At 49.0% G+C, this 26,259-nt stretch overlaps 8 protein-coding genes and 1 non-coding gene across 9 annotated transcripts; 4 read left to right on the top strand and 5 right to left on the bottom strand.

Annotated features, from left to right (window-relative positions):
- Window positions 1-60: 60 nt before the first annotated feature.
- VTN77DRAFT_1305 (uncharacterized protein) lies at window positions 61-2,775 on the bottom strand (the record flags this gene model as incomplete). The annotated part of the gene is made up of 2 exons (XM_069417022.1): window positions 61-1,265; window positions 1,326-2,775. 2 exons carry the CDS (start codon window positions 2,773-2,775, stop codon window positions 61-63), a joined length of 2,655 nt encoding a protein of 884 aa, XP_069273017.1.
- A 671-nt stretch (window positions 2,776-3,446) lies between these two features.
- Window positions 3,447-3,860, bottom strand: VTN77DRAFT_1304 (uncharacterized protein; the record flags this gene model as incomplete). The annotated part of the gene is made up of 1 exon (XM_069417021.1): window positions 3,447-3,860. The coding sequence occupies one exon, from the start codon at window positions 3,858-3,860 to the stop codon at window positions 3,447-3,449; it is 414 nt and encodes a 137-aa protein (XP_069273016.1).
- Window positions 3,861-5,510: 1,650 nt separating this feature from the next.
- Window positions 5,511-5,591, bottom strand: VTN77DRAFT_t143. The gene has a single exon. It is a non-coding gene; the product is annotated as a tRNA-Ser (tRNA).
- A 2,293-nt stretch (window positions 5,592-7,884) lies between these two features.
- On the top strand, window positions 7,885-9,825 carry VTN77DRAFT_1303 (uncharacterized protein; the record flags this gene model as incomplete). Its single annotated transcript, XM_069417020.1, has 8 exons — window positions 7,885-7,962; window positions 7,996-8,095; window positions 8,388-8,448; window positions 8,519-8,599; window positions 8,664-8,679; window positions 8,734-8,931; window positions 9,012-9,561; window positions 9,617-9,825. 8 exons carry the CDS (start codon window positions 7,885-7,887, stop codon window positions 9,823-9,825), a joined length of 1,293 nt encoding a protein of 430 aa, XP_069273015.1.
- An 802-nt stretch (window positions 9,826-10,627) lies between these two features.
- VTN77DRAFT_1302 (uncharacterized protein) lies at window positions 10,628-11,774 on the top strand (the record flags this gene model as incomplete). Its single annotated transcript, XM_069417019.1, has 3 exons — window positions 10,628-11,149; window positions 11,213-11,605; window positions 11,667-11,774. 3 exons carry the CDS (start codon window positions 10,628-10,630, stop codon window positions 11,772-11,774), a joined length of 1,023 nt encoding a protein of 340 aa, XP_069273014.1.
- A 788-nt stretch (window positions 11,775-12,562) lies between these two features.
- VTN77DRAFT_1301 (uncharacterized protein) lies at window positions 12,563-15,386 on the bottom strand (the record flags this gene model as incomplete). Its single annotated transcript, XM_069417018.1, has 11 exons — window positions 12,563-13,211; window positions 13,272-13,744; window positions 13,792-13,977; window positions 14,027-14,041; window positions 14,097-14,359; window positions 14,406-14,621; window positions 14,671-14,686; window positions 14,743-15,041; window positions 15,090-15,171; window positions 15,223-15,263; window positions 15,314-15,386. The coding sequence occupies 11 exons, from the start codon at window positions 15,384-15,386 to the stop codon at window positions 12,563-12,565; spliced, it is 2,313 nt and encodes a 770-aa protein (XP_069273013.1).
- Window positions 15,387-15,900: 514 nt separating this feature from the next.
- VTN77DRAFT_1300 (uncharacterized protein) lies at window positions 15,901-20,352 on the top strand (the record flags this gene model as incomplete). Its single annotated transcript, XM_069417017.1, has 2 exons — window positions 15,901-16,728; window positions 16,786-20,352. The coding sequence occupies 2 exons, from the start codon at window positions 15,901-15,903 to the stop codon at window positions 20,350-20,352; spliced, it is 4,395 nt and encodes a 1,464-aa protein (XP_069273012.1).
- Window positions 20,353-21,553: 1,201 nt separating this feature from the next.
- VTN77DRAFT_1299 (uncharacterized protein) lies at window positions 21,554-21,887 on the bottom strand (the record flags this gene model as incomplete). The annotated part of the gene is made up of 2 exons (XM_069417014.1): window positions 21,554-21,643; window positions 21,708-21,887. The coding sequence occupies 2 exons, from the start codon at window positions 21,885-21,887 to the stop codon at window positions 21,554-21,556; spliced, it is 270 nt and encodes an 89-aa protein (XP_069273011.1).
- Window positions 21,888-22,481: 594 nt separating this feature from the next.
- On the top strand, window positions 22,482-23,519 carry VTN77DRAFT_1298 (uncharacterized protein; the record flags this gene model as incomplete). The annotated part of the gene is made up of 1 exon (XM_069417013.1): window positions 22,482-23,519. The coding sequence occupies one exon, from the start codon at window positions 22,482-22,484 to the stop codon at window positions 23,517-23,519; it is 1,038 nt and encodes a 345-aa protein (XP_069273010.1).
- Window positions 23,520-26,259: the final 2,740 nt, after the last annotated feature.

Below are 26,259 nucleotides of genomic sequence, written 5' to 3'. Positions count from 1 at the left end.
CTATAACCAACGACACACACAGGCACGGACAAAAAAAAAAACGTCAAGGCTCTTTATTTATTATGGATCAACCACATACACCGGCGCCTTGATGAGGACATTGTTCGGCCCCTTCCCACGGACTTCGACCGCCATGAACGCTGCGAACCGGATGCGCGAAGGCGAAGAAGAGCGGCTCTCCGGTTTGTCAGACTCGTCGCGGTCTTTGGCCGCTGCGGAACCGGGTCGTGCAGCGTCCTGCTGCTGCGAGACAGGGCTGTTGCTCGACGAAGACGACTTCTTGCTCATGAAATTGCCAAAGACGTACTTCTTCCGCTGATCCCGGTTGGAGGGGAGGTTGGGCGGTGGCTGCGTCCCGGACGTCTCGCTCGATGGGGACCCGGTGGTGGATGATTCCTTGACGACATCTCTGTCGATGTCCATTTCGTCGGACAGACTATCTCTTCTCGCTCGCTCGCGATCGGCAGAAGAGGAGTAGTGCTGCTCCTGACTCGGGGCCGTCCCAGCGGCACCCGGCCGGCTCAGAGCGGGAAGACCAGTTTCGATCTTCATCACCGTCTCTGAGACTGTCGTCCCGGGCATGAAATACTCCACGCAGATATCGCGAGATTCCATGGGAATCTTCTCTGCGATACCTAACGCATTCTCTACAATCATCCTCGCCCCCTGCTCGACCTCCGGCGGGGGAGGATCTTTCAGACTCATCCCTAAACTCGCAGTGAGCTTTTCGATGAGATTCTCTGTGAGTTGGGACCGGTGGTCCTGCGCGGATTTCGCTTGCAACACGTCCGTGAGACCGTCCAGGGTCGTCCGGCGCCAGTTGGAGATCCGCGCGATCTGGTTCTCCTTGTCCTCTTCCGTAAAGACCTGCACCTGCTGCCGTCGTAAGTTCGACTCGATGTTCTTGAGCTGTAGACTCAGATTGGCTTCCAAATCCGGGTGGAAGTGCCGGTCGAAGATCTCGTCGACCAGCCATCGCGAAATGACCGCGCGTCCGACCGCGGTCATCTCCTTGGTGCCCACGGTGACCGCGTCTTCCGTGACGTACCCCTGCAGCCAGTTGGGGATGTTCGCCCAGTCCTTGCGGATGGAAAATGCGAGATCCTTGATGGCTCCATCGAGGCGAGTGAACCGCGCCGTGTACTCGTTATCATCCAAGACCGTGCGCGACATCGCCATCCGCTGATGGGCCACTGTATTTTGTAGTTGTTGGACCTGCGCTTCCTTTTCGAAATAGTACCTCTTGACCTTGTTATACTTGGCCTCTGGCAATCAAGTCTTAGTAGAGTTTGATACGAGGGGGAAAAAAAATTCTGCAAACATACGGAGCTCTTCATGCTTTTGGATGAGCGCTGCTACATCCACTTCATCCAGGTCGTCGCGAGACTTGCTTTGCAGGGCCGATGGCGGCGTCTCCTGTCCTTGTTCATGCTCCTGCAGGTTCTGCTGGGACACATTCCCCTTGGAGCTGGAGCCCTGAGGCGTGCCCAGGCCGTACGGTGAATGACCGGAGACAGCCTGCGAATCTCTCCGCAGGAGAGGGGCCTGAGTTGACGAGTCCGCTGGCGGCTGTCTCGTCATGTCGCCAGACTGCGGATTGAGGATTGAAGGTTGTTGGGACGGCCGACGCGAAGAAGTCTGCTGTTTCACGGTGAGGTCAGAATGGTGTGTCTGCTGCGGAGGGAGGGGAGAAGACGGTCCCAGGGACTGCTGCGACGACGGCCGGGCCGAGAAGGAACTGGACTCCGGTAGAGGCGAGCGTCGGCGCCATAAAGCTGCATCGGGTTGATGGGCGGGATGGTGCGGATGGAGGGGCGATGGTGGTTGCAGTTCCTCAAGATATGGAAGCATGCGGTGCTGTTGGGAGCTCACCTGGCTTGGGGACGGGTCACTACTGTCCCGTTGGTCGTGGGGGAAGTGATTCGTATCCAACGGATCGGTATTGACGCGCTGGGTGGTCGACGACGGTTCCAGCGGCGAACGCGGAGGATGAGAGTATTGACGTTCGCCGTACGGGGGATTGGAATTGGAATTGCGATCGAGGTCTGTGTCCTGCTGCATCAGGAGCTCTCCTACTCCATTCTCCTGTCCGAAAGCCAGATACGGTTCCGATGGACGCCTACGGTCGACGATAGGCTGCTGCTGCTGGTGTTGAACAATTGGACTGGTTTTATGTCTCACTGAGAAGGATCGACCAAGGACCTTGGACTTGTCTTTGTCCTTGTCCTTGTCCTTGTCCTTGGCAGAGGATGACGGAGAGGATGAATGTGGATGCAGCGCAAAGAGGTTCTTCTTCTTGAGTTTCGCAGGCTGCTTGTGGTGATGGCTCTGCTGCTCTGGATCGAGTCGAGAGGAGCGCGGGCTGGGCGACGACCACGAGTGCTCAGCAGAGCTCTGGTCGAGATCAGCAGTATCCAAGCTTGGGGCTTCGTTGTGGTCGCGGTTGAGCCCGGTGGGGGCGACGTGCTGCGGGCTGGCTGCGGCGCGGTGGGCGGGATGGCGGTGATCGTGGCCCTCGGGAGGTTGGTCGTCGTCAATAAGCAGCGAGGAGCGCACTGACGGGCGGCTGTCGAGGTGTCGCGAGTGGTCGGAGCTGTTGCTGTTGAACGGGTCGCTGGAGAAGGTGGGCGCGTGGGCGATGTCGGGGTTGCTGTCGTCGTGGTGGTGATTGTTGGTGAAGTTGTGGTGGTTGTAGCGATAAGGATGCGCGAGGGGAGGATTCGACTCGTGGCCACCGATGGAGGCCGGAGAGCGGCTCCTCTTGAAGAATTGCATCTGAAGCCAGAAGACGGTCGAGGAGAAAAAAAGAAACAAGACAGGAGAGTTGCTTCCTGTCTCAGGCAGCGCGTCTAATCCTCGTTTCAGAGACGCGGGGCAAGAGGAAATGACTGGAGAGAGGGCTGTTGAGTGGGTGCAGTGGGCAGGATTGACACCCTCCAGTGATCCAGCAGGTGCCAGACATTCCTGTTTCTAAATATATCTGCGGGGGATTTTTAGAGTAGTAGTGACTAGTAAGTTAGTAACTAGTAAGACGGCCATCCATGCAACAAAGTACGTAAAGATACCGAGTCAGAGTTGGAGGAACTGGGAGGGGTCTTGGACAATTAGTACCTGGACGCATGTAGATGACTTTGTTTGCACGGACGAGCGTAATTACTACCTAGGTAGCGATCTCCCAGTTCGGAGCTTCAGGAATGTGATCATTCCTCTGTTGCTTTCAACCTGCCCGGCGTATCGCCGTGTTTGTTCATTACTAAGTTAGGAGTAGTGATCAGCACTAACAAGCTTCCAACAAAGAACACCTGTTCTTATTGGTCTGAGGCAGATCAAACGAGGTCATATCTCTGAAAATAATAAATAAAGAAGTCCAGATAAAATTATAAGGATTTAAAAAAAAAAGGAGAAAAGAAAAGAAAAAGAAAAAAAAAAAGAGAGAGAGGCCCATCCTATGATCCACTCCTCACGGAAAACTTGTATTGATCGCTTCGGTCCAGATAGACCACCTTCTTACCCAATCCTTCCTGCTCAATGGCCTTTTTAAAATGCTCCAATGGACTGGCAAACACCTCATAGTCATCATAGTGAATGGGGATCGTCACATCCGGCTTGATCAACTGCACCAGTTCCAACCCCTGCTTGGCATCCATCGTCACCATGACCGCCATAGGCAGCATCGCCGGAGACGGCACCGTGGTGCCGCCCAGGTGGATCAGCATCAGGTCGATGTTCTGCCCGGCAAACCGCTGCGGGATGTGTTTCAGCTCGTCGACCAGGAGCGTGTCGCCAGTGATATAGATCCGGTAGCCAACCTCGAAATCCAGCAGCGGGTGCCCGAAGGCTCCATACCCGAGCTCGAGCATCCAACCGTTGGCTGGGGGGATCTGTATGCCGTCTGGTCAGAAACAGAGCAGCATCTCGAGAGGGCAGTCAATTAATACCGCTTTTACCATCTCATTCAGCATCTCCAGAGGCTTGGGGGCCACATGTTTGGCCGGCATGGCGGTAACTCGCATTCGCGGCTGCTTGGTGGCATTTCCCTGGATATCAACCAACATCTGCTTGAATGTATCCAGCTCGAACACGCGCGTGAACGATTCCACCGGACCCTTGGAGGTGAGGTGAGCCCGGGCATGCGGCGTGGTGATGATGGGGAGGTCACGGCGCAGGGATGCTTCTACTTTTTGGTCGAAGTGGTCTCTGAAAGATATCAGCAAGAGGTTAGAGAAGAAGAAGAAAAGGCAACGTACCCGTGATAATGGGACAGCAACACGAGATCAATTCTGGGCAACTCGTGCAGGTCGACGGCAGGATTCGTCCGGCGAGCGCTGGAGACGCCCGGGCCGAGATGGACATGATCGCCCGCATGAAGAAAGTTGGGCTGCCGGCGCGCAAATCTTCGTTCAGCGACAAGACAGGCAGGTAAAGCTCCATAAGAAAACTAGAAACTGACATCGGTCATCAGGCGAATTCCTTCCCACTCTCTGCGGGCCGGAGGTCATAAAATTAGCAATTCCTCAAGATTAAGGGGAAGGAGAAGAAAAGAATAAATCTGACAGGATCGTCGTTGCTGTCCCGACAAAGTAAATCGAGGCATTCTCGCCTCCAGACTTAGTCGGATGCACTTTGATCTCCTTCGCATCGGGGAGATTGGGGGGCAGCGACTTCTCCGACGGAAGATCTCGGGTAGGTGGCTGGGCCGTTCTGGGGTCAATTGATAGATGCTGCATTTTCAGCAGACTTAGTGGAATGCCAGAGCCTTGAGATGCTGAATTGCAGGAAACGTGAAGTGAGTGCAGTTGAAGAGCGTGGCCTTTACTCCCATCAATTGTTTGGCTTTAGATGTGTCGAATTTTGCGAAAGAATGGCTTTGCATGCAATCAGCCAGTAACGCTTCCGTATACGTGACGTCACAAGCAACAGCAACAAACTGCCATCAATTGTGACATAAGTTTAAACTGAGCTGACACCATAAAAAAGTAATGCTTTGTGGTAATCATTGTAGTAGCATATGTAGGTTTCGCGATGAGGAATTTGTTAAGTCTATCAGCTGCATTTTTCTGAAGTCTTACTAGGTTTGAATCTTTGGATCTGGAGATTCTTCCGGCTCGAGTAAGAATTTCTACTATAAAGAAATCCTCTATCGGAGTACAGAGATTAGCTCCCTAATCAAAGAATTCTAATTTTTTTACCCTTTCTAGCTTGCAAGAGACTCATAATTAACCTAGAGTGCATAATGAGGTTAACTAAAGAAGAAAAGGGAGTTTACAGTAGGTCTTATAGGAGCGTAATTAGGGCTTTTTATTATGATTCAGACAGAAGACAACTAGGTGTTATATAAGCGAAAGATAGTAATAATAGAGTAGCCTGGTCGTGAAAAAAAAAAAGAAAGAAAAGAAAACAGAAAGAATTCTATGAATTTTCCAAGAAACCCCCCATTCGCAAGCTACCTATTTAACCAGGCAACGCTAAAAAAAAAAGTTGAACCAATAAAAAAACAATTGAATTTTTTTCGACATCGACAGCGACCGAATCAGCGACCCCGAAGGGATTAGATTTCAAATCTAACGCCTTAACCACTCGGCCACACTGCCATAGTTGACAGCGTCACATTTTTGTGAAGAAAAAAGACCCAACCTGACTGCGATATTGCTGGCAAATCTCAGAGGTGGCGGTGTTGTTGTGGCTCATGTTGGACTGCCTGGCACCTGCTAGGTAGGAGACATCATATGATGTGACCTATTTCTTACCCGTATATTCGTCGTCCTCTGTAGGTACCTAGGTAGGATCGTGATGCTGCAAAGGGAGCGGTATCAGTCAGCAAGGAAATCAAAAAAAGGTTGACCGGACTACATCACTCTCCTAAATGGCTAGTAAGCTACCAACCTAATCGAAGACCCCCTAAGGGCCCAACCAATATCGATGACGATACCATGATTGCATGGTGCAATGTCCTGCGTAAGCATACCTAGCTTAGTGATCGAACATGGATGTATGATTGGCTGAAGAGAGTTATAGATGAAAGGATACCTTGGTACAGAGTGTAGATCACACAGGTAAGTAGAAGAAAGATTTTATTTCCTGAAACCTTTTGACGCCTTCGTTTTAAAAGTAGAGAAATTTTGAAATTTTTTTTGTTTTGATTTTTGGTTAAAAAAGGGTGGTTTTAATGACTAGTCTGACTACTTTTGAAACTGACCATATATTTTTGATTAGATACCTGTAATTGTATATATAAGGGAAAAAAACAATGGCCTGAAATTCACGCAGGGAGCCCGCCTGCAAAGTAGATAATAAACCATATAGTAGGTATATAGAGTACCTAGGCCTGGGGCCCAAGAGAGTCCCAGGCATATGATATAGAAAAGGTATTTTTTCTCTTCAAAGTCCAAAACCAGTCGAGCGAAGCGAGACCCGTAAGGCTTTGTAACTATTTCAATTCGCAAGACAAACTTGCCATAACGACAATGGGGAGTTCGGACACATATACATAATTGGATTGTAATCGCAATTAATCGCAATTATTTAAATGGAGTTGAAGAAGATTATGTATGGAAGACTGTTGGCAGGCCAAAGAGATAGATACCTACCTAGTAGATACCTACCTAGTAGATACCTACCTAGTAGATACCTACCTAGTTCAGATTCACCAAGAAGCTGTGTCATGACACTTTTGTTTTTTTTTTGGCCGAATATGCAGCAGAAGAAACTCTCGAACTGTCTAAAAAGAAAAAAAATACGAAAGGAGAGTGTGATAGTGGAACCATGTCTTTTAGGTCTTGTTTTCAGGTGCAAAGTTGTGGGCACTCACCATGTGGGATAGCAGAGAGTTTTGCAGTATACTATAATTGAAGATATTAGGAGTTAGCATTCTGAGTTGACCTTTTAGTAATATTTTTATTTAAGGAATGCCTCGGGCAAGAGAGTGAAAGAAAAGAGCATATTAGGCCTACCTTAATAAACCAGACCGGTTTGCAGTCAAGCTAATAAATAACCTGCCGGGCAGGCTAACAAACCCTCCTGCTGCTACAATAGGCAAGCAGACATGCAATTCATCTCTAGAGCCAGCAGGTTTATCACAAGATGATCAGACATAGTGGTAATAGGTTATTAAGAAAAAGCCTGGCTAACCAAGGAAGCAAGCTGCAGCCCTGGATGATGGAAGAATCAGAAACTTCCTTAAGTCTGCAGTAGGTCTAACCACAGCTCCTGAAGACTAATAAAGAGAGGTTTCATCAATAGAGCTATAATAGACATACAAGTGGCCTAATATAACATGTATAAGAGAGATGATGTGATGCTCTTGCTCACAGGGAGCAAGGATATAGATAATATAGATGTCCTTACAATCCAAGAACCCTGGCAGAACCAACACATGAATGCCACATTATGCCCTTGGAATAGCCAATTCGACCGAGCATTACCCCGGATTCTACATACCTATTAGGGTTAGGATGCGCGGGTCCCGTGGTCGACTTTTTTCCTCCCCGGGATATCCAACACTTCCCAGCTTTTTAGGGCTTCGCCAAGACGGACGGACTATGGATGTCTACTTCCTGGATACATCATAGCACTAGCACTACTACTACTATTTACTATTAGGCCTGCCTATCTGAATCAATCCTGCAACTGGAGAAAGCAAAACTGGAGAATGATCCAAGATGCGGGGGAAGTTTAGAAAATGGTTTTAGGCTATTTACTGACTGACTGACCTTGTACATGTACTAACTAGCATGATGATTCGGGATAGACGGTCTACAGTTTCCTTTTCAGGATTTATAATAAATACACGGCAGTCATCATCATCCTTGTCAGATAGCACCGCACGCAACTCCTGGTCAACTTTTTACTTTCTACCGTGACTGCTTGCCCCGTTCTTCCTTCACCATGGAGAAGGACAAAGCCTTCCGCGAGCACGAGGAAGGGGCAACAACAGAGCAACCTCCCCAACTAGAAGTCCCCCGAGTAACATGGTACAAACACCGGGGCCTGTGAAAGCTCTACCTGATGATGCCCATCCTGTTCCTGGGGGCGACGGTGAATGGCTACGATAGCAGTTTGCTGAATGGGCTGCAGACGTTGCAGCCGTGGCAGGAATGTAGGCACAAACCAACAGGGTCATGATATGCAAGCAAGCAAGCTGATGGTTTCTTGATTCTCTATATAACAACCACCCCACCGGCTCGCGAATTGGCTTGTTCAATGCCATCTACAACATTGGCGGTCTCTGCGCGCTGCCGTTCAGTAGCTACGCAGCTGATATTCTGGGCCGACGAGTCGGGATTTGTATCGGGGTGATTCTTATTTTTATCGGGTCTATTGTGCAGGGTAGGCTCTACGAAAAAAAAAAGAGAGAGAGAGAGAGAGAGAGAGAGAGCTGACTTGAGTAGTTGTTCCGGCTTCCAACCATGATGCCGTGTTTATTGGAGGGAGGTTTTTCATTGGTTTGGGGTGCGTTTCCTATAATGATAGATAGATGGATGTCTAGGTGGATTTGCTAATGTCTGCTGATTGATGGCAGATCGAATATCTCTCAGGGTTCTGCTCCCGTCCTCGTCTCTGAGCTCACTCATCCACAGCACCGAGGGAGGATTACGACGATGTATGCTACCCTAACCCTGACGTTTATTTTCTTCTAATTTTCTGATCGCTAATGTTGAATACAGGTACATTGTGATCTATGTATGTTACCCACCGCTCTTTAATATATTCATCCACTGACAGGCTGGCTGCTAGAACATCGGCGCCATCATCGCCGCATGGACCGTTTTCGGCACCGTCAAGTACACAACTGACGCTGGATGGCGGATTCCGCAGGCCCTACAGGTCCTGATGCCGGGGCTGCAGCTGCTGCTCGTTTTTCTGCTTCCGGAGAGCCCTAGATGGTTGTGTTCGAAGGACCGGGCGGACGAGGCGCTTGCTGTGTTAGTGAAGGTTAGTTGATACCACCATATACGACCATCTAATCAATAGTCAATTAACTGACTGACTGACTGTTTGTTTGTTTGATGTAGTACCACGCCGCCGGCGACGCGAACGACCCCTTCGTCCTGTCCGAGTTCCACAAGATCCAAGAAACAATCCATCTCGAGAAACTGAAATCTAAAAGCGGACGGCCGACCCTAGTCAAAACCCCCGGCAACAGGAAGCGTCTCCTGCTGATCATGCTAACGGCATTCTTCTCGCAATGTTCAGGCAACGGCCTCGTGTCGTACTACCTGCACAGCATCCTCAACTCGATCGGCATCAGCAGCTCCTACGAGCAATCCCTCATCAACGGCGGTCTGACGATCTGGTCGTTCCTCGTCGGGATAACATCTGCGATGTTTGTGGATAAAGTCGGCAGACGGCCGTTGTTCCTCAGTGCGGGGATTGGCATGCTGCTCGCGTTTTCCACCTGGACGGGCTGCTCGGCCGTCTATGCGCAGACGGGGAATGCTGGCGCTGGGGGGGGGGGACTGACGGTGGCATACCCGGTTGAGATCTTGCCGTACAATATCAGAGCAAAGGGTCTGGCCATTCTTTACGCGTGCAAGGCGCTTGCGTCGATATTCAATCAATATGGTGCGTTATGACCAGAATTAGTATTGATCTCATGGCTAACTTGACTGACTACCAGTCAACCCAATCGGCCTGGAGCATCTCTCCTGGAAGTTCTACTTCGTGTACGTCGCCATCCTGGTCTTCGAATGCGTCGCGATTTGGTTCCTGTTTGTCGAGACCAAGGGCCCGACGCTGGAAGAGATTGCGCGCTTGTTTGATGGGGAAGATGCTATCGTTGGGACAGGGGTGCAGGCTAAGAAGGAGGAGCAGGAGGAAGAGTGTTAGCAAGCTAGTCGCAGGTAAATCCATAGTTTTTTTTTTCAGTCTGCATACGTCTGGGAAGCTGAATTTTCCCCTCAACCTATTTGTCATGACGGATTTAGCCTATCTGCTGCAGCCGTCTGTCTGTCATGATTAGAGCTTAGGTTAGGGTTATTGATCATATCAAGTGCTCGAACGACACCTCCAGATCAACAATATAACAAACACATGCTTGAGACTAGCCAACAAGTCGAATTCTACCTTCTATCTTGTCAATTAGACGGGATAATCCAGGGTAAGGGATAAATTGCACTACAAAACTCTTCCAATAGGCGAGATTATTCCCGCAAATTCCGTAGGATATTTCTCCGTAAACTTCAATATTAAGCCAAAGGAAAGGAATAATGCAATTCTCCTCTCTTTTTCGCCCGATACGAGGATGAATAGGGTTAGACAAGGTATTCTCCCCGAAATACGACCCGGGGCGAAAGCTGTTTTGGAATCATCCAATTGTCGTCCGTCACGGAAACATGCAACCGTTTTGGGATAGAAGATTCCTTACGGATAAATTGACGGGAAATCTGGACATCACTGCGTCATATTCATCTCCAGTCAGGCTAAATTCGAAAAAAAAAAACGTGGGGGATCGGAGATAACTCCGCTGTTGCAGGATACAATAAATAGATATATATATAGTGATGAAGCAACTTCGATGGAGTTGTATACAGGAATCAAATCAAATCAGAGAATAGATATCTAGATCATCATTTCGAGATCCAGGTACAGGCATAGCAGTATAACAATTCGTTTCTAAAGGATTAGAATCATGCCCGCCACAACCGAAGACTACTCCCTCACCGAGGAGCAGAAGCAATTCTGGCTCGAACACGGCTTCCTCAAGATCCCCAAGTGCTTCAGCCGCGAGGCCGCCGAGGCCTTCACCTCGTCGATATGGGTGCGTCTCGGCGCCTCGCCAACAGACAAGTCGACCTGGCCGACAGAGAAGCTCAACATGCCGGGGCACGTCACCGTCTCCGTCAAAGAATTCTCTCCGAAAGCCTACGAAGCAATGTGCGAGCTAGTCGGGGGCGAGGACCGCATTGCAGACTGGTGTAAGGAGTGGAAGGACGGGTTCATCGTGAACCTGGGCAAGCCGGAGTATAGTCCCGACGATCCGCTGGATTATCGCACGTTGGACAACTGGCATAATGATGGGGACTGGTTCGTCCATTTTCTGGACAGTCCCGAGCAGGCGCTGCTGGTGATTCCGCTCTTTACGGACATCATGCCCAAGGGAGGCGGTACGGCCATCTGCACTGATGGGATCAAGTTGGTTGCGAAGCATTTGGTGCGTCAGCAAAAACAGGAATATACAGGAATATTCTACCCATGCTGACAATGTCTATTCTAGTACGACCATCCCGACGGCGTAACGCCCTTCCTCGCACCGCGCGGCACGCCCGACATCCAAGGCCCCGAGCGGCGAAAGTACTGGAACAGCTGGATCCAAAACCCCGAGCTGACGCGCGACGAGACCTTCCACGAAGCGACAGGCGAAGTCGGCGACGTGTACCTGCTGCACCCGTTCATGCTGCATTCTGCGTCGAGGAATCTGCTGCGGAACCCGCGGATCATCACGAACCCGCCCGTCGCGCTGAAGGAGCCGTTCAACTACAACCGCAAGGATCCGAACGAGTACAGTCTTGTCGAGCAGAAGACGCTCAGGGATCTGGGAAGGCCCGAGGGATTGCCGGAGTGGAAGATTACAGCGCCTAGGGAACGGCTTGTTCCGCTGCGTGTGAAGGTGAGTGTTTACCTACTTGGAACCGGATCATTGAGATATACGTACTGACTGAATCTTTCAGAAACAAGAAGAGATGAAACGGAAGGAGCTTGAGCGGTTGGCCAAGGAGGGAGTTCCAGTTAACAAGATCGGTGGAAGGAAATTGCTGGACCAGCTTTATCCGTCGTAGTGGCTAAATAGGGGGAGTTTCTTTTCGTTACATAGTTGGCTGATTCTAGGATTGTTATCAGTATAAACAGACAGAATGGATTAATTATTCTTTTTTTTTTTCCTTAATCATTGAAACGGGTTCTTCATCGTCGATTTAGCCGACTGATTAACTGCATGATATCAATCCCGCCAGGGATGTAAAGACGCTAGCTTAGATGTGATATAATATAAAAATGACTTCGAGGACCACAACATCGTAGATATTTGCCTCCGTGCTCGCAGAGATGGATATTGTGCGATCTGACTACCTGTATGTAGTTGATCAGATATATGAGCGAGCTCTTCAGTAGTCACCTGACTGATCCAGGACAACCAACACAATCCAGCACTCAAGGAAATCAATCTGCAAGCACCAGATCAGATCTCGATCTCTAACAGTAACAGTAAGGAATACAAACCCCATATAAGCCCTTTTCTAGGGTTTTTCTATCACGTACGACCACAGGGTGTGGAAAACAGGGCTTCCCGTCCGCTCAGCCGTACTTAAGCCACACGCCGGCTGGTTAGTAGTTGGGTGGGTGACCACCAGCGAATCCCAGCTGTTGTACGTTTTTTTTTTCCTGAAAAAAACTATTTGATATGGGACAGGGTTGTGGTGCAGATAAAAGTTTCCTGTTTGCCACACTCATGAAATCACAGTTGTTCTATCTGGTCTATGGAGTTGCAGTGAAAAAAGAACGAGAGCAAAAGAGAACCTCTCACAGAACTCATTATTAGTGAAGTTACTAGCAGAACAATCATTTGTAGTTATGTTATACTCATGTTTGTATGTAGCACCGGATTCACCGACTCAAACAGATCCATCACGTCAATCCCCAGCAACTGCAGCTCCTCCTCCGGCATGTAGCTCGGATCGTCGACGAGCGGGAAGAAGAGGGATTCCGTTCCGTTTCCGTCATTGATGAGGTTGCCATTGCTAGTGCAGCCGCTGTATTGCTGTGCTTGTTGCGGAACTGATCCTTGGAGGCTTTGATGCCGCCAGCTTATCTGTTGAGGCGTCCTCGAGGATATCGGAGCTGCAGTCGCGGTGGTGGTTGCTGGCTGAAAGACGGCTGTTGCGGAGGACACGTCGTTTGGCAATTGGCCGTGGCTTTGAGATTGAGACTGGATGTTGTTCGGAAGTCGGGCCTGCCCTTGAGTGTCTTTCCCATCGCTGTTATTGTAGTTATTATGCCCGCCGAGCTGCAAATCCCGTACGTACTGCCGCGCAATGTGCGCAAACTCAGCCACGAGCGACCCTGGCAACGTCCCCCGACTCGCGTACTCGAGCCGACTGAAGTGGCCACTGGCGACGTCCAGGAGTGCCAGGTTGTTGTTCGTTTCAGGGTGCGTGGGGTTGTGGACGACTAGGTCGAAGATGATGAAGAGGGCGGAAAGGGGCATGAGGGCCAGGATCCTGATGGTTATTATGTTAGTGCATTCAAGAGTAGATGGAGGTATCTGCATACAAACGTACCACAGCGAGGTATAGGTAGCCACTTCGATGTGCTTGGTCAGATCCAAGATTGTGCAAGCAGTCTTCATCAGTAGCTTCTTCGTTTCTAGCTGGTGAGCGGTTCCAAGTCCGTCAGCTCCTACATGGAGCGAGATACGCAACAGGGTGAGGAGAGCGTTGAGGTATAGGTAATGCGTGTGCAGTGCGATTGAGACCGCCAACGCCCCAGGCAAAGCCCGTGCTCTCAGCGGCTCGCCTGGTCGGTATCGCTCCGGTATCGACATCCTCCAGGTTTCGAGCTCATCGCGTAGCCGCTGAATACAAGCGTGGTAAAAACCAGTCGTCTTTCCTACCGAACTTACAGAAAACAAGTTGCTGTAGATCCTTGAGACGAGCCTCGCATATCTGGCGAAGGCGAGAAACCAGTCGTAATTCCCGAAGACGGACTCGGGAACGTAGGGAATCGGGCAACCGATATCAGAGTCCATAAGGACCTGTGCATCGTTACTATATGTCTCTTAATAAGAAAGTGACAACTTACTGAAGTTCTCCCGGTTATAAAACAGGACGTCTTCTCGAGCGAGTACACAACCCAAAAGGTGCGATGGCATACACTGTCGTTCGGACCGGTTGCCTTGTTGTAGCCCATGTTCTGGGCCATTTTTGCGGCTTCGGAGATCATCAGCGATTCGAATGGCCACGCTGATACAGTGGTTGAGAAGATAGCCTGTATTGTCTAAGCTTATTTCTCAGAGCTAAGGTCAGGGAATTCTCACCATCGCAGTCAGAGCCTGTGGTAGAGCATTGTCAGTATAGTTGTCCGAGATCGACTTTCTAAAGACATACCTGGACCGCCATCAAGGAGCCCTTTGTCATTAGAATGTCCTGGAAGCATGAGAGGGCGATCTTAAAAAGACTCCAAGCTTGTCCATTGCCAGGATCAAAACTTCCACCGTCGTTGTATTGACAGCCAATGGCAAGAACCGTGTGGTACAACGCAGACCAGACTTTATCTGCTGACGACGGGGAGAGGGTCTGTTGATGTACTTTCCGTTCAAAGGCCTCCTTGTCAAGAAACGGATAAACCGGATGTACCTGTTCAAAGTATGCTGCACAGGAATTAGCCAAGGCCTCTGACTGGATTACGCAACATACATCGCATGCAAGAGGTTGCAAACTCGGCGGTGATTTGTAGCGGTGTCTTTGAGCCACGTAAGGAATTCGAGTGTGGCGTCCGGTCTGTATATCTCATCCTTGAATTTGCGACAGAGGCAATCGTTTCCATCAGGCGGTTCAGCTTGCTGTGTCCCAGCCTGTTGCTGAGGGAATGCACCCTGCTGGCGGAAAAGAATGAAAGGTTGCAGCTGGGCCCTAAGAGACATCAGAGACAAGGTCTTCGAAAATAGAGCCTTGTACATACCGAAAAACTCTGACAACTAAAAAAAAAATTGTTAGCAAGCTCAAGCAATCAAATACATTCCGAATAGCTGACCTTGTTTGGGGAATTTTCGTCTCTGCGCTTGGCAGGTGTCTGACGGTCTGCCAGGAGAAGATCGACATAGAGCTTTGGGGATAGAACCTGCTCTGCCGAAGTAGTTTTCCTGTTGTCAGTGCCGCCGGCCAAAGACACGCGGCCTTCAGCTTCTCCATAGCTGACTGCACCAAGCAATCCATTTGAGGAACTCAGGTGCGGGCTGATAGCTGTAGTAGTTGAAACTGGCCCATCTCGTATTGATGGAGTTGCTAGCCGTTTGGATGGGGCGACAGTCTCTGGACTAGACACATTTGATTCTAGATCTTGTAAGCAACCATTACAGCTAGATCCAAGGATGGAACTACCCTCGTTCTTTTCAGCGCCTGGTGGCTGCTTGCGCTTTCGCGGCGGCTTGGCATAGCTGTAGTGACACGGCGTCTTGCGTGACTGCCAAAGGGACCGTCAGAACGCTCTTGCTGTAGAGAAAGCTCTACATACAATACAATTGTGACATGCAGTCTGGCCCGCCTCATCTGATTCTGGAAGAGCCATCAGCAGGATGTTTGCGAGAGAGAGTTCAATTCCATACTGGTGCATCGGACTTTGCGAGCCTTGCACGAGTCGCAAGTCTTGGACAGCTTCCCAACCGGCACGTCTGTCATCTCGATCGGCACCGAAGGAGCAGGGCAAGGAAAGGGGACAGTGAAAGAAGGTCCGATCTTCTGAACAAAATGGAGCAAAGCACTTTAATAGTCAGTCACTGTCCTTTTGGATTCGGTTCCGTTCGGAGCCGAATGCTTCGGTACCGAAGAGGCAATCCGGCACTGTCATTGGACGAGAACGGAGTACAAGTACCACCTGGATCATCATCCCAGCTTCCATACTGCAATACTTTGAGGACTCGGGTCTCGGGGAAATGCAGAGAATGGATTTCCCTCAGATATTCGAGTGAAAACTCCGATGACGCAGATATGCCGAACCACGCTTGGACAGGCGCGACCAAGCTGTCGCAGTGGAGCAGCTCCATCTGTGGTAGCGTTATATAAATCAGTCAGTCCAGCTACTTCTTTCTCATAGTGTCTCCTTCATGCTGGACAACTACTGCTGGATCGACTGTTGGACTTGTCTTTCTGCTGTTCTTCAGTCAGTCTAGTTCGTTGATGCCTGCCAGGGAACATGGACGCTGAAGGTGCCCCTCCTGAAAGCGCTGACAGCCAGCAAGCTTCTGTCACTCAGGTTGAGGAACAAATCAGCGACAATCCACTTCAATCCTCGAATCTTGTCAAGACTCTTTCGAAACGTAGCACGACTGGGCCCGATCCTGACGATGCATCCGACACAGACAGTCCTGCTTGGGCGCTTGCGAAAGCTCTTCGAGCCGTTGTCAAGCAGTCTAGTGACGACGATGCTGCACCCATTTCTTCCAGCGCGTCAGTCAGATGGAAAAACCTGAAGGTACACGGAGAGGGCGCGACAACAACGTCCCAGTCGGATGTCTCCTCGATATTCCTCGATCTCTTTCGAGCCGTGCGTGGTGTTTTCGGAAAAGGCCCTCAGCGGGTCATACTCCATGGAATCGATGGCTTGGTCAGAGAAGGGGAGATGTTACTGGTGCTTGGGCGTCCAGGAAGTGGATGCTCAACGCTGCTAAAAACCCTCGCGGGCCTGACCGACAGCTACTCCGAATGGAGCGGAGACATCACTTACAGTGGCGTCCCAATCGAAATCATGAAAGAGCGTTTTCGCGGCAAAGTCGTGTATAACGCAGAGGTCGAGAACCATTTCCCGTATCTCACCGTTGCCCAGACGCTGGAGTTCGCGATCAAAACAAAGACTCCGAAAGAGAGGCTTGGCCATCTCACTCGGGATCAATACGTCGAGAAGATGAGAAACATCCTGGGCGCCACTTTTGGACTGTCGCATACCTTCAAGACCAAAGTTGGAAACGACTTTGTACGGGGTGTCTCTGGTGGAGAGAGGAAAAGAGTGTCTATCGCGGAAATGGTTCGTATGCCTCTCTCTCTCCGAAGAAAGAATCAGGACTCTGACTTGGATGCTTAGCTGGCCACTCGTGCTTCTGTCACATACTGGGATAATCCGACCCGTGGTCTGGACTCATCTACATCGCTGGAGTTTGCTCGTGCCCTGCGTGTTGCGACCAATCTGACCGGCCACGTTGCGGTGACCGCTCTGTACCAGCCCGGGGATTCGCTCGTCGAGATTTACGACAAAGTCACCCTTCTCTATGCCGGACGCCAGATCTGGTTCGGTGATATCAACGACGCGAAGCGCTTCTTTCAGGACATGGGCTTCTTGTGCGGTCCCCGTGAGACGACGGCCGAGTTTCTCACCTCCATCACCGACCCGGTCGCTCGTCGGGTGAAAGACGGGTTCGAACAGCGGGTTCCTCGCACGCCGGAGGAGTTTGTCTCGCGTTGGAAAGATAGCATGTACTACAAGAAGCTGATCGCTGAGATTGAGGAGCACGAAAAGATATACCCTCGGGGCGGTTCCGGCCTTCAAAATTTCAAGTCAGTGCAGGCTGCGGAGAAGAGCTCTTGGACTAGGAGCCGTTCCCCATACACTATCGACATGGCAAGGCAGTTCATGGCGACCTATGTTCGTGCTTATCAACGCATTCTCGGGGACAAAGCATACACGCTATCCATTGTCGTGACCATGGCAGTAGTCGCCCTGGTGATTGGATCCATGTTCTACGATATCCCGGAGGACACCAGCGGGTTCTTCTCCAAAGGGGGCGTCATTTTCTTTTCCGTCCTCTTCAACATCCTCGTCAATTTCGCTGAGATCAGCGCGCAGTTCTCGCAGCGACCGATTGTGGAGAAACACAAATCCTACGCCATGTACCATCCGTTCATCGATGCGCTTGCGTCGATGGTCGTGCAGTATCCGGTGAAGCTGCTCAACGTGGGAGTTTTCAGCGTGATAATCTACTTCTTGGCCAATTTGAAAAGAGAGCCTGGTCCCTTCTTTCTCTTCATGCTGTTTACCTACCTTGTTTCAGTGATGATGAGCGCCCTGTTTCGGACAATCGCCGCTCTGTCAAACCGAGTGGAAACGGCCTTGGCCGCGGCTGGTGTCCTGCTATTGCTACTAGGGATTTATGCTGGCTACATCATTCCTAGGCCGTCCATGCACCCATGGTTCAAATGGATCAGCTACATCAATCCAATCTACTATGCAATTGAGGCGCAGATGGTGGTTGAGTTTCATGGAAGAAAAGCTCTATGCACAACGCTTGTGCCGTCCGGTCCAGGATATGAAGATGCTAATGTGTCGAATCAGGTGTGTGCCGTGACGGGAGCTCGTCCTGGACAGTTATACGTGTCAGGAGACGACTACGTGGAGCTTTCATTCTCTTACTCTTATTCCCATCTGTGGAGGAACTTGGGAATATGTATCGCCTTTTTTGTGTTTTTCGTTGCCGCATATGCCGCTGCTACAGAATTCAAAAAGCCACTGTCCTCGAAGGGCGACTGTCTTGTCTTTCATAAAGCCGGGATCCGCTCCACAAAGTGCGTTTCCAAAGGCGAGGACCCGGAGAACAGGGCAGACGAATTCGTGGGAGCCAGCCAGCAGGAAGTTTCGATGGATGCCGTTGTAGCAAAGGGCGATAATGTCTTTACCTGGAAGCATATCAACTACGATATTGATCTGAAAGGCGAAACCCGTCGTCTTCTTTCCGACGTTCAGGGGTACGTCAAGCCAGGGACCCTGACAGCGTTGATGGGCGAATCTGGGGCGGGAAAGACGACCTTGCTTAATGTTCTCTCGCAGAGGATCTCTGTTGGAGTGATCACGGGTGACATGCTTGTCAATGGATCTCCCCTGGGGCGTTCATTCCAGCGTGAAACCGGCTATGTCCAACAGCAAGACATCCACCTGGCAGAAGCGACAGTTCGGGAAGCACTTCGGTTCTCTGCTCTACTTCGTCAACCCAAAGACATTCCAGTCCAAGAAAAATATGAATATGTGGAGAAGATCATTGCGGCTTTGGGCATGCAGGAATATGCAGAAGCTGTGATCGGGGTGCCTGGCCAGGGACTGAACGTTGAGCAACGCAAGCGGACGACTATCGGGCTGGAACTGGTTGCCAAACCGACTCTCCTGTTGTTTCTGGATGAGCCGACGTCTGGACTCGATTCGCAGGCCGCTTGGTCGATTGTGAAGCTCTTAAGAGAAGTGACCAACGCCGGCCAGGCCGTTCTCTGTACCATCCACCAGCCCTCTGCCATGCTGTTTGAACAGTTTGACCGTCTGCTGCTGCTTGCAAAAGGTGGAAGGACGGTCTATTTTGGTGAGATAGGCCCAAACTCAAGTACTGTGATCCAGTATTTCGAGAGGAACGGGGCGCCTCCTTGTCCAGACAATGCAAATCCGGCAGAGTACATCCTCGACACCATCGGGGCCGGCGCGACGGCACAAGCGGCACAGGACTGGGCGGAAGTTTGGAAGTCAAGCCCTGAATTTCAAGATGTAGCTGCGGAAATCGAGCGACTGAACTCGATGAAGGGAAAGAGCTCGGCTGAGACGGAAATTGGCCCCAGCGGATATGCTATGCCCTGGCTGCAGCAGTATGTCGCCGTGCAGACACGTCTGTTCCAGCAGTACTGGCGCAGTCCGGTCTACATCGGGAGCAAGTTATTCATCAACCTGGTTGGCGGGTTGTTCCTCGGTTTCACCTTTTACAAGGAACCCAACTCGGTCGCGGGCCTGCAGAACAAGACGTTTTCTGTGTTTATGCTTCTCCTCCTCTCGCTGGTGATCATCGTGCAGCTGCAGCCACGGCTGATCCAGTACCGGGAGCTGTACGAAGGACGCGAGAAGCATTCCAAGATGTACCACTGGACCGTGTTCGTCGTTGCGAGTATCGTAGCGGAGATCCCGTTCAACATCGTCATCGCCTCGCTCTGCTTCATCTGCTGGTATTTCCCGATCGGCTGGTGGCGCGACATCTCCCAGGGCCGGGGAGCCAGCATGTGGGTTATCTTCATGCTCTACCAGATGTACCACACCAGCTTTTCGCAGAGTTTGGCCATCGTTGCTCCGGACGCCGAGACGGCTGCCATGCTGACGATCCTCTTCTACACGTTCATCCTCGCCTTCACGGGCGTCGTCCAGCCGCTGTCTCAACTCGTCCGGTTCTGGCACTTTGCCTACTACGTTTCGCCTTTTACGTACCTCGTGTCGGCGATGATGTCCAGCGCGACGCATGGAGTCCCTGTGCAATGCGCCGAGGCCGAAATCAACATCTTCAACCCGCCTGCGGGGATGACGTGCGGAGAATACGCCGGAGCATTTGCACAGGAAGCATTGGCGGCCATCTACAATCCCGACGCGACGGAGAACTGCCAGTTCTGCAGGTACGCCGTGTCGGACGCCTATCTGGCGGGTCTGAACATGTTCTACAAGGACCGGTGGCACGACTTTGGCTATCTGTGCGCGTTTACCGTGTTCAACACTGTTCTCTTCTTTGCAGTTTACTATCTGCATTCTCGGGGTGCAGGGATCGTCAATACGCTTTCCAATGTCCTGCCTCTCGATAAGCTGAAGCTGAAGCAACTACCCTTCTACCGCAAGCCTCATACTTCAAAATCTGAGTCATGATATCGCCGTGGAGACGTAAAACGGTGGCATACTGCTCTCATTCTGACACAGTCTGGCCAACAGTCCCTGTTTCTGTCTGTCTGTTTGCCTTCTCTTTTTTTTTTATTCTGAGTTTCGAGATTGACCCTCTAGATTCCTTGTCATTACTCAACTTAGATCCGTCATTCATTGGCATGTTCCTAGATTTTTTTTTTTCTTTTGTTGCTTCTATTCCGAGGATGTACTGTATTAGTATCATCATTCCCTACATAGAGTCATAGACTTTTTTTTTTCATTTGACTCATTCCATGTTTTTATTTTTTTTCTTTTTTCTTCAGACACAGAGCACTGTATCACATTAATCCCACAGTATGGAGCATCAACCGCGTGTCAACTTTTCAACAATCCTTTCCGTTCTTAGGTACTACTACACTCACTGGCTTAAATCGTCGGAATTCTGGAAGGGCTATGGTATAGATACGTGTAGTTCTACTTTGTAAGAGAGACCCGTGGACATTAATATTATTTACCGAGAAGAGAATTCCGATTGGGCTTAAAAAAAAAAGAAGTGATTTTATGTTAGAGAAAAACAAGTTGCAGACTTCGCTAAGTACCTTTTTTTTTTCTAATCCAACTATCATCTTTCGTCCCTGTCTGTCATCCTAAGAGTCACACCCAGTCTTGGTCGAGATCCACTGTCTTTACCGTCAGCATTGGAATACCTAACTCTATCGCACAGTGTGAACTATATACATCGATATTATATCAATTTGTCCGTCATACTAGTAAATTATGATACTATACGGTCATACCTTGCCCGCATCATCGCTGCCCCTCATCCCATGCTGGTCTGCTTGCCTCACCACAACTGCAATGAAACGCCCAAAAGTAATTGGCTCATATTACCATAAAATGATAGAAAAAAATAAGAAATAAAAAGATGCAACAGCAAGAATATGGTCGTGTTCACCAGTAGTGGTTATATCTGGAGGTAGCGCCGTGCCGCCCTGTTCAGTCACGGCTCTGGCAACATTCAGGTAATATTCACCTACCCTATCTCAGATTCATCTGAACCATCTAGTACTCATATAGTAAAAAAAAAAACACCCTAAATAACTCTTTAACTCATCCATACAGCATACCTTTCACCCCACACCCCACCGCCACCCTCCTCATTAACCATACCACTCTCTTCTATTTACAGGAACAAGGACGTCCCACATTATGACAAGGACACACCCGCACCGGCCAGGTACAGTGGCACCCTAAACTTGAGCACATTCCACCACAGGACTGGAAGCATGACATAGATCTAGTCAGCAAGTTTCTTTTCAGAAAAGAACAGTCTTGTCTTCATAACAAATGGGAAATCGAACCTTTTCTTCGTCTCTGACTGTCAATTCCAATCCTTCTTCGAGAGGGAAGACGGGGGATGTCTCTTCAGCTCTGTCGACATTGTCGAGTGTAGGCTCAGTATAGACTGGAGAAGGAATGACAACGGAAAGAATGGGCGTTGCCAAGATGCTGAAGAGGAGGACGTTGAGGATGGACTTCATTGTAAAAGATGGACCAATAGATAGTTCTAAGCAGAGCAACTGGCTAGTGGAGTATCTGGTTTGTGTAGATCTGAGAAATAAAGATTGAAGAGAAAATTGTAAGAAAGATTTATCTTGTGCCATCGATATCTCTCTTTATAAGGTATTAGCAGAATCAATTGACATTGTTTGCTAGGCTGTCTGTCATAAGAGTGAGATTGGAACACATGTACTTGCCAATACTATACCCAAGAGAAGTTCTGGTTTGTGTAACCTCTTTTTTCCAACAATACTTGCAGTACCGCAATCTAAGTGGAAGAGAAGAACCCAGTGACATTAGGTAGCATCACCTCGAGTTCTACAACAACAGTTCCACCTGCGATACACCACAGCCATAATAGCCCCATTACTCCCCTTGCCAACAAATAAACCAACCTTGTCCTCTTTGTGTATGACAAACAGCCTCAAGGATTAGGCAACCACTTCCTCAATCACCACCTGACCTTACATTCATTCACCTCCACCTCGACTTCATCTTTCTCCCTCGCCCCAACTCATAAACCTCCCAACATCAAATCCATTCCCTCCCTCCCTCTCTCTTAATAACCTATCAAAATGGCCGCCTGCACCAACAACTCCTGCGCTCCCCAAAACCTCAGCCGCTCTGAAAAGCGCAAAGTCTTCGCCCCCGACCCCGCAAACCCACAAGGTAACTGGGAAGACCTCAGAAACTTCATCGTCAGCCTCGGCCAGCCCTATGTCGAACATGCCATCGACGTCGCACAGATTGAAAACAACCTGCACGACATGTGGGACATTCTTATCCAGACGGCAAAGATCACTCCCGCTATCAGCCCCGAGCATGACAGACTCGTCAATCTTGTTTTGTTGGCTAGGGAATTTGGAATCTTTCACCGCAAGAAGAAGGATGGAACCTCCAACGAAGAAAAAGAAGAAGCCATTCTTACCAACGGACAGAGATTCTGGACTGATCTTCCTTACCTGGTGGAAGAGATTCAGGATGCCTGGACCAAAGAGTCGAAGGGGTTTACGGTTACAGAGCGGCATAATTTCGCTGTGTTTACTGCCAAGCTCTGCGCAGTTGGTGTTTGTGATACCGAGCTGAGCTTTTGTGCGCTTTGGTTGATTAGGGAGGCGCTCGAGACGGAGAGGTCCCTAACTAAATCCGAGGGAGATGGAGAGGATAAAAATCCTCTCTCAATTGCTGACATCCTCCCTGCTTGTCTTGCATGGTTCCAGCATAACAATTTCAAGCTTCTGAAGCTGGCGGTCCAGAATTACGATCACACCCCTGCCACGACTGGCGATGACGTCCAACTCTCAATGGCACCTGGTGATCTTGCGGTCAAAGCAAATGTTACGCAGTCCGGTTTCAGCGTTGCTAGGTGGTTGTTCTGGAGGCAGCGGTTCAAGGAATTGAGTCGTTGCGGGAACGAGCAGGTTGCCAAGCTTGGAAAAGAGGGCTTCGACGAGATGGTTCGGACTGGGATTGCGTTGGGATACGATATTCCAGGCGAGAAGAAGTATTGGGAGAAGGTTTTCGAGACTCTTGATCAGGAGTTTGTTGCAAGAGGTGGGAAGGATTGTGTTGGTCCTGATGATGTTGAGATTGACATGGACTGGGCGGACTAGTCCGATCAGACTTATTGCCTATCTCTCTCCATTCGAAGGCTCAAGGGCACGCACCTTTGCAAAGGACACTGGTGCTCAATGTGATCCCAGACATGATTCATCTTCACTCTTGTTTTCTTCCATTCTTCTTGCTCGTCGCTTTGTCAAAGAGCGTAACTGGCAACTCCCATCAGTGCGGCTTTTCAAGGCAAAGTCTCTCAAGAATCGTGGCCACATCAGTAACTTTCACTTTGTTTCTTGAGTCTTTCCAATCAACTTAGCTTAGCACAATAAGAATTTGAATGCACTTTTTCTCGAATGATAAGAACGTAGAATTGTTTCCATCGCATCCCTTCTCAGTTCACTTGGATCAGCTCTCTAGATTCTGTTGTATCTCATTAGCTTCACGAGTCATGAACGAGAGTGTTGCAGAACGCCCAACTTCGCGAGTATTGGGTCCTTTGCATAGTCTCCCTTGTAATCATCAATGAATTTTCTCTAGCACCTCAATTCGCCAAGTGTCTTCCGTCCACGCACCTTCATATTTCGAATCCCTTACGTCTCGGCGGAGTGCAAGATGCAACGGTGTCTCGCCATCGTGAGCGCCTGCGTTCTCATTAACACCTTTTTGGCGGAGAAGGGACTCTGTCACTGCAAGGTGGCCCATAAGGGGTGCAAAATGCAGTGGAGTAAGGCCAATATCATTTCCGTACTTCGACCTCTGTGATTTACTGGGCTCGTGCAACTGATAGACATAAATCCATCCTCAGTATGTCTGACCCAGCACCTGCTTGCAACGCCGATGTTAATGTCCACCCCGTTTTGAAATAATAATTCCGCGATATCTTGTCTCTAAAGTCCAACTGCATAATGTAATGGAGTCATATTATCCAAATCACATGAAATCGGGCAAAAACCTCGCGATAGGACCAACTCTGTTAAGGAGTGGCTTTCATTTTTAGAGTGAAGAATTGCTAGTTGCAAGGCATTTCTATTCATCTTATCCAACGCCTCAATCATAGCTCCAGACTCTAAAAGGTGTCAGGCTGATGCTAGCTTCATGCTCTCCACTGCACTAAGCAAAGGGGTTTGTCCATTTCCATCTCCAGCCTCAACGTTTGCCCCGAAGTTCAGAAAGAGCTGTAGCACTTGATTATCTCAGGCAGCATTCACCCACCCTCTATAGTACTCACCTGAACTACCTGAACCCATCTGGTACTAATTCTGGATGTATTTTGTATTATTTTTCTTGTAGAAAGTTTTGCTGAGCAGTCTATGGCTAGAATGTTGGCCTTTTAGTTCCTGTCTTTCCTGTCCACGGCCAGTGTCCCTTTGCCTGTAACTCATTTACCCTCCTGAACATTATCAGATACCTCTAATCTTTGTACTCTATCTTTACAATATGGTATTAAAGTATGAGCCTATGGCTCAATACATATATACTATCAAACTTGATAAGCAAGACGATTCTAAAATCAAATGAGCTGTTCTTCCTCGCACAGAAGGGAAATCTAATAAAATACTTCTCCTATTTGACAGGTAAATATAGGATTTGTCTTTACTTGTGAACATTTGATATTGAGTATTATTATATAGGTTTCTTGAACTTTATCCTTGAGCTGTGTCTCTGCCAAACATTCAGACCTTCAAGAGGTTTCTTAAGTAGGTTACATTAGGAAAGAAAGGCCGACTCAAGGACTGGCCAACTATTAATATAATGGAAGGGTTTCAGAGATATTTTAAAAATATATAGCTATTTCAGCAAGAACATATATTTCTAGATGACGTATCCATGACTATTAAAGAAGTAGGTGATAATCTTCTAAAAGAATGCAATGTTATTGACTGTCATTTAGTAGATCCCAATAGGATTAAAAGAGAAGGTGAACTTATTTATAGCTGAGATACATAAGGACTCCTTTTCACTAAATAACTTGACTATTGTCATAATATAACCATAGTAATAAGGATTTCGAGTATCATGGTAAATATCTGGATCGAACCAGAGTGGGACTTAGCTTTATAATCTTGCTGTACTACTTTACTTCAGCCAGAACTGATGAAGTCTATGAATCCATAGCTCCTAGGGCTCAGGCTCGCGTGCAAGGGGAAGATGGGGCGGATATATTCCTTGAAGCGCGTGCTCTAGCCACATGTTACAAAGTTGGAACATCCCTCCTGTCGCGGCGTTGCAGAACTTTGGTCACGTGTCAGTGACGTAGACGGTGGGGAGGGCGGTCTGCTATTGTGTCGGCAGAATTTTCCAGATATCTCCTTGACCCCTCCACGCCTTCGATAGCTTTTCCTTCTTCTTTGCTTCCCAGCTTTGGATTCTAGTTAGATAGCTACCAAATAGATTAAGTCCTGTTTGTTATAGTCGTCACATTTATAGGATTTATAAGGAGGATCTGCCCCTGCTATTTAATTTCCTTGTCTTTTTCCTACCCATGGCATCTACTGATCACATATTCTATGATTACTCTTCTGTAGATAAAATCCTTAAATGTAGCCAATTCTACTGATATAGGTCCCCAAGATAATGAAGTAATTACTATTATATAATTCAAGCAGAGTATCCTAGAGACTCCGGTATTCTAACCCTTGAATGAATAGTCCATTGAGAAATCTACTGGTAAGTCCCAAGGAATTGCTTCCTGCTAAAGCAGAATTTGAGTTCTAGGAGCAAAAGTGACGTTATCGCCCTTAATAAAGCTATGAAGGATTCACAAGGCCTATCATTATCCATGTCCTTTCCCCCCCC

Source organism: Rasamsonia byssochlamydoides, assembly GCF_041956645.1.
Source record: "Rasamsonia byssochlamydoides strain NRRL 3658 unplaced genomic scaffold VTN77scaffold_120, whole genome shotgun sequence".
Taxonomy (NCBI): domain Eukaryota; kingdom Fungi; phylum Ascomycota; class Eurotiomycetes; order Eurotiales; family Trichocomaceae; genus Rasamsonia; species Rasamsonia byssochlamydoides.
Note: the sequence above shows the minus strand (reverse complement) of the source record. Positions and strands in the feature narration are given on the sequence as shown.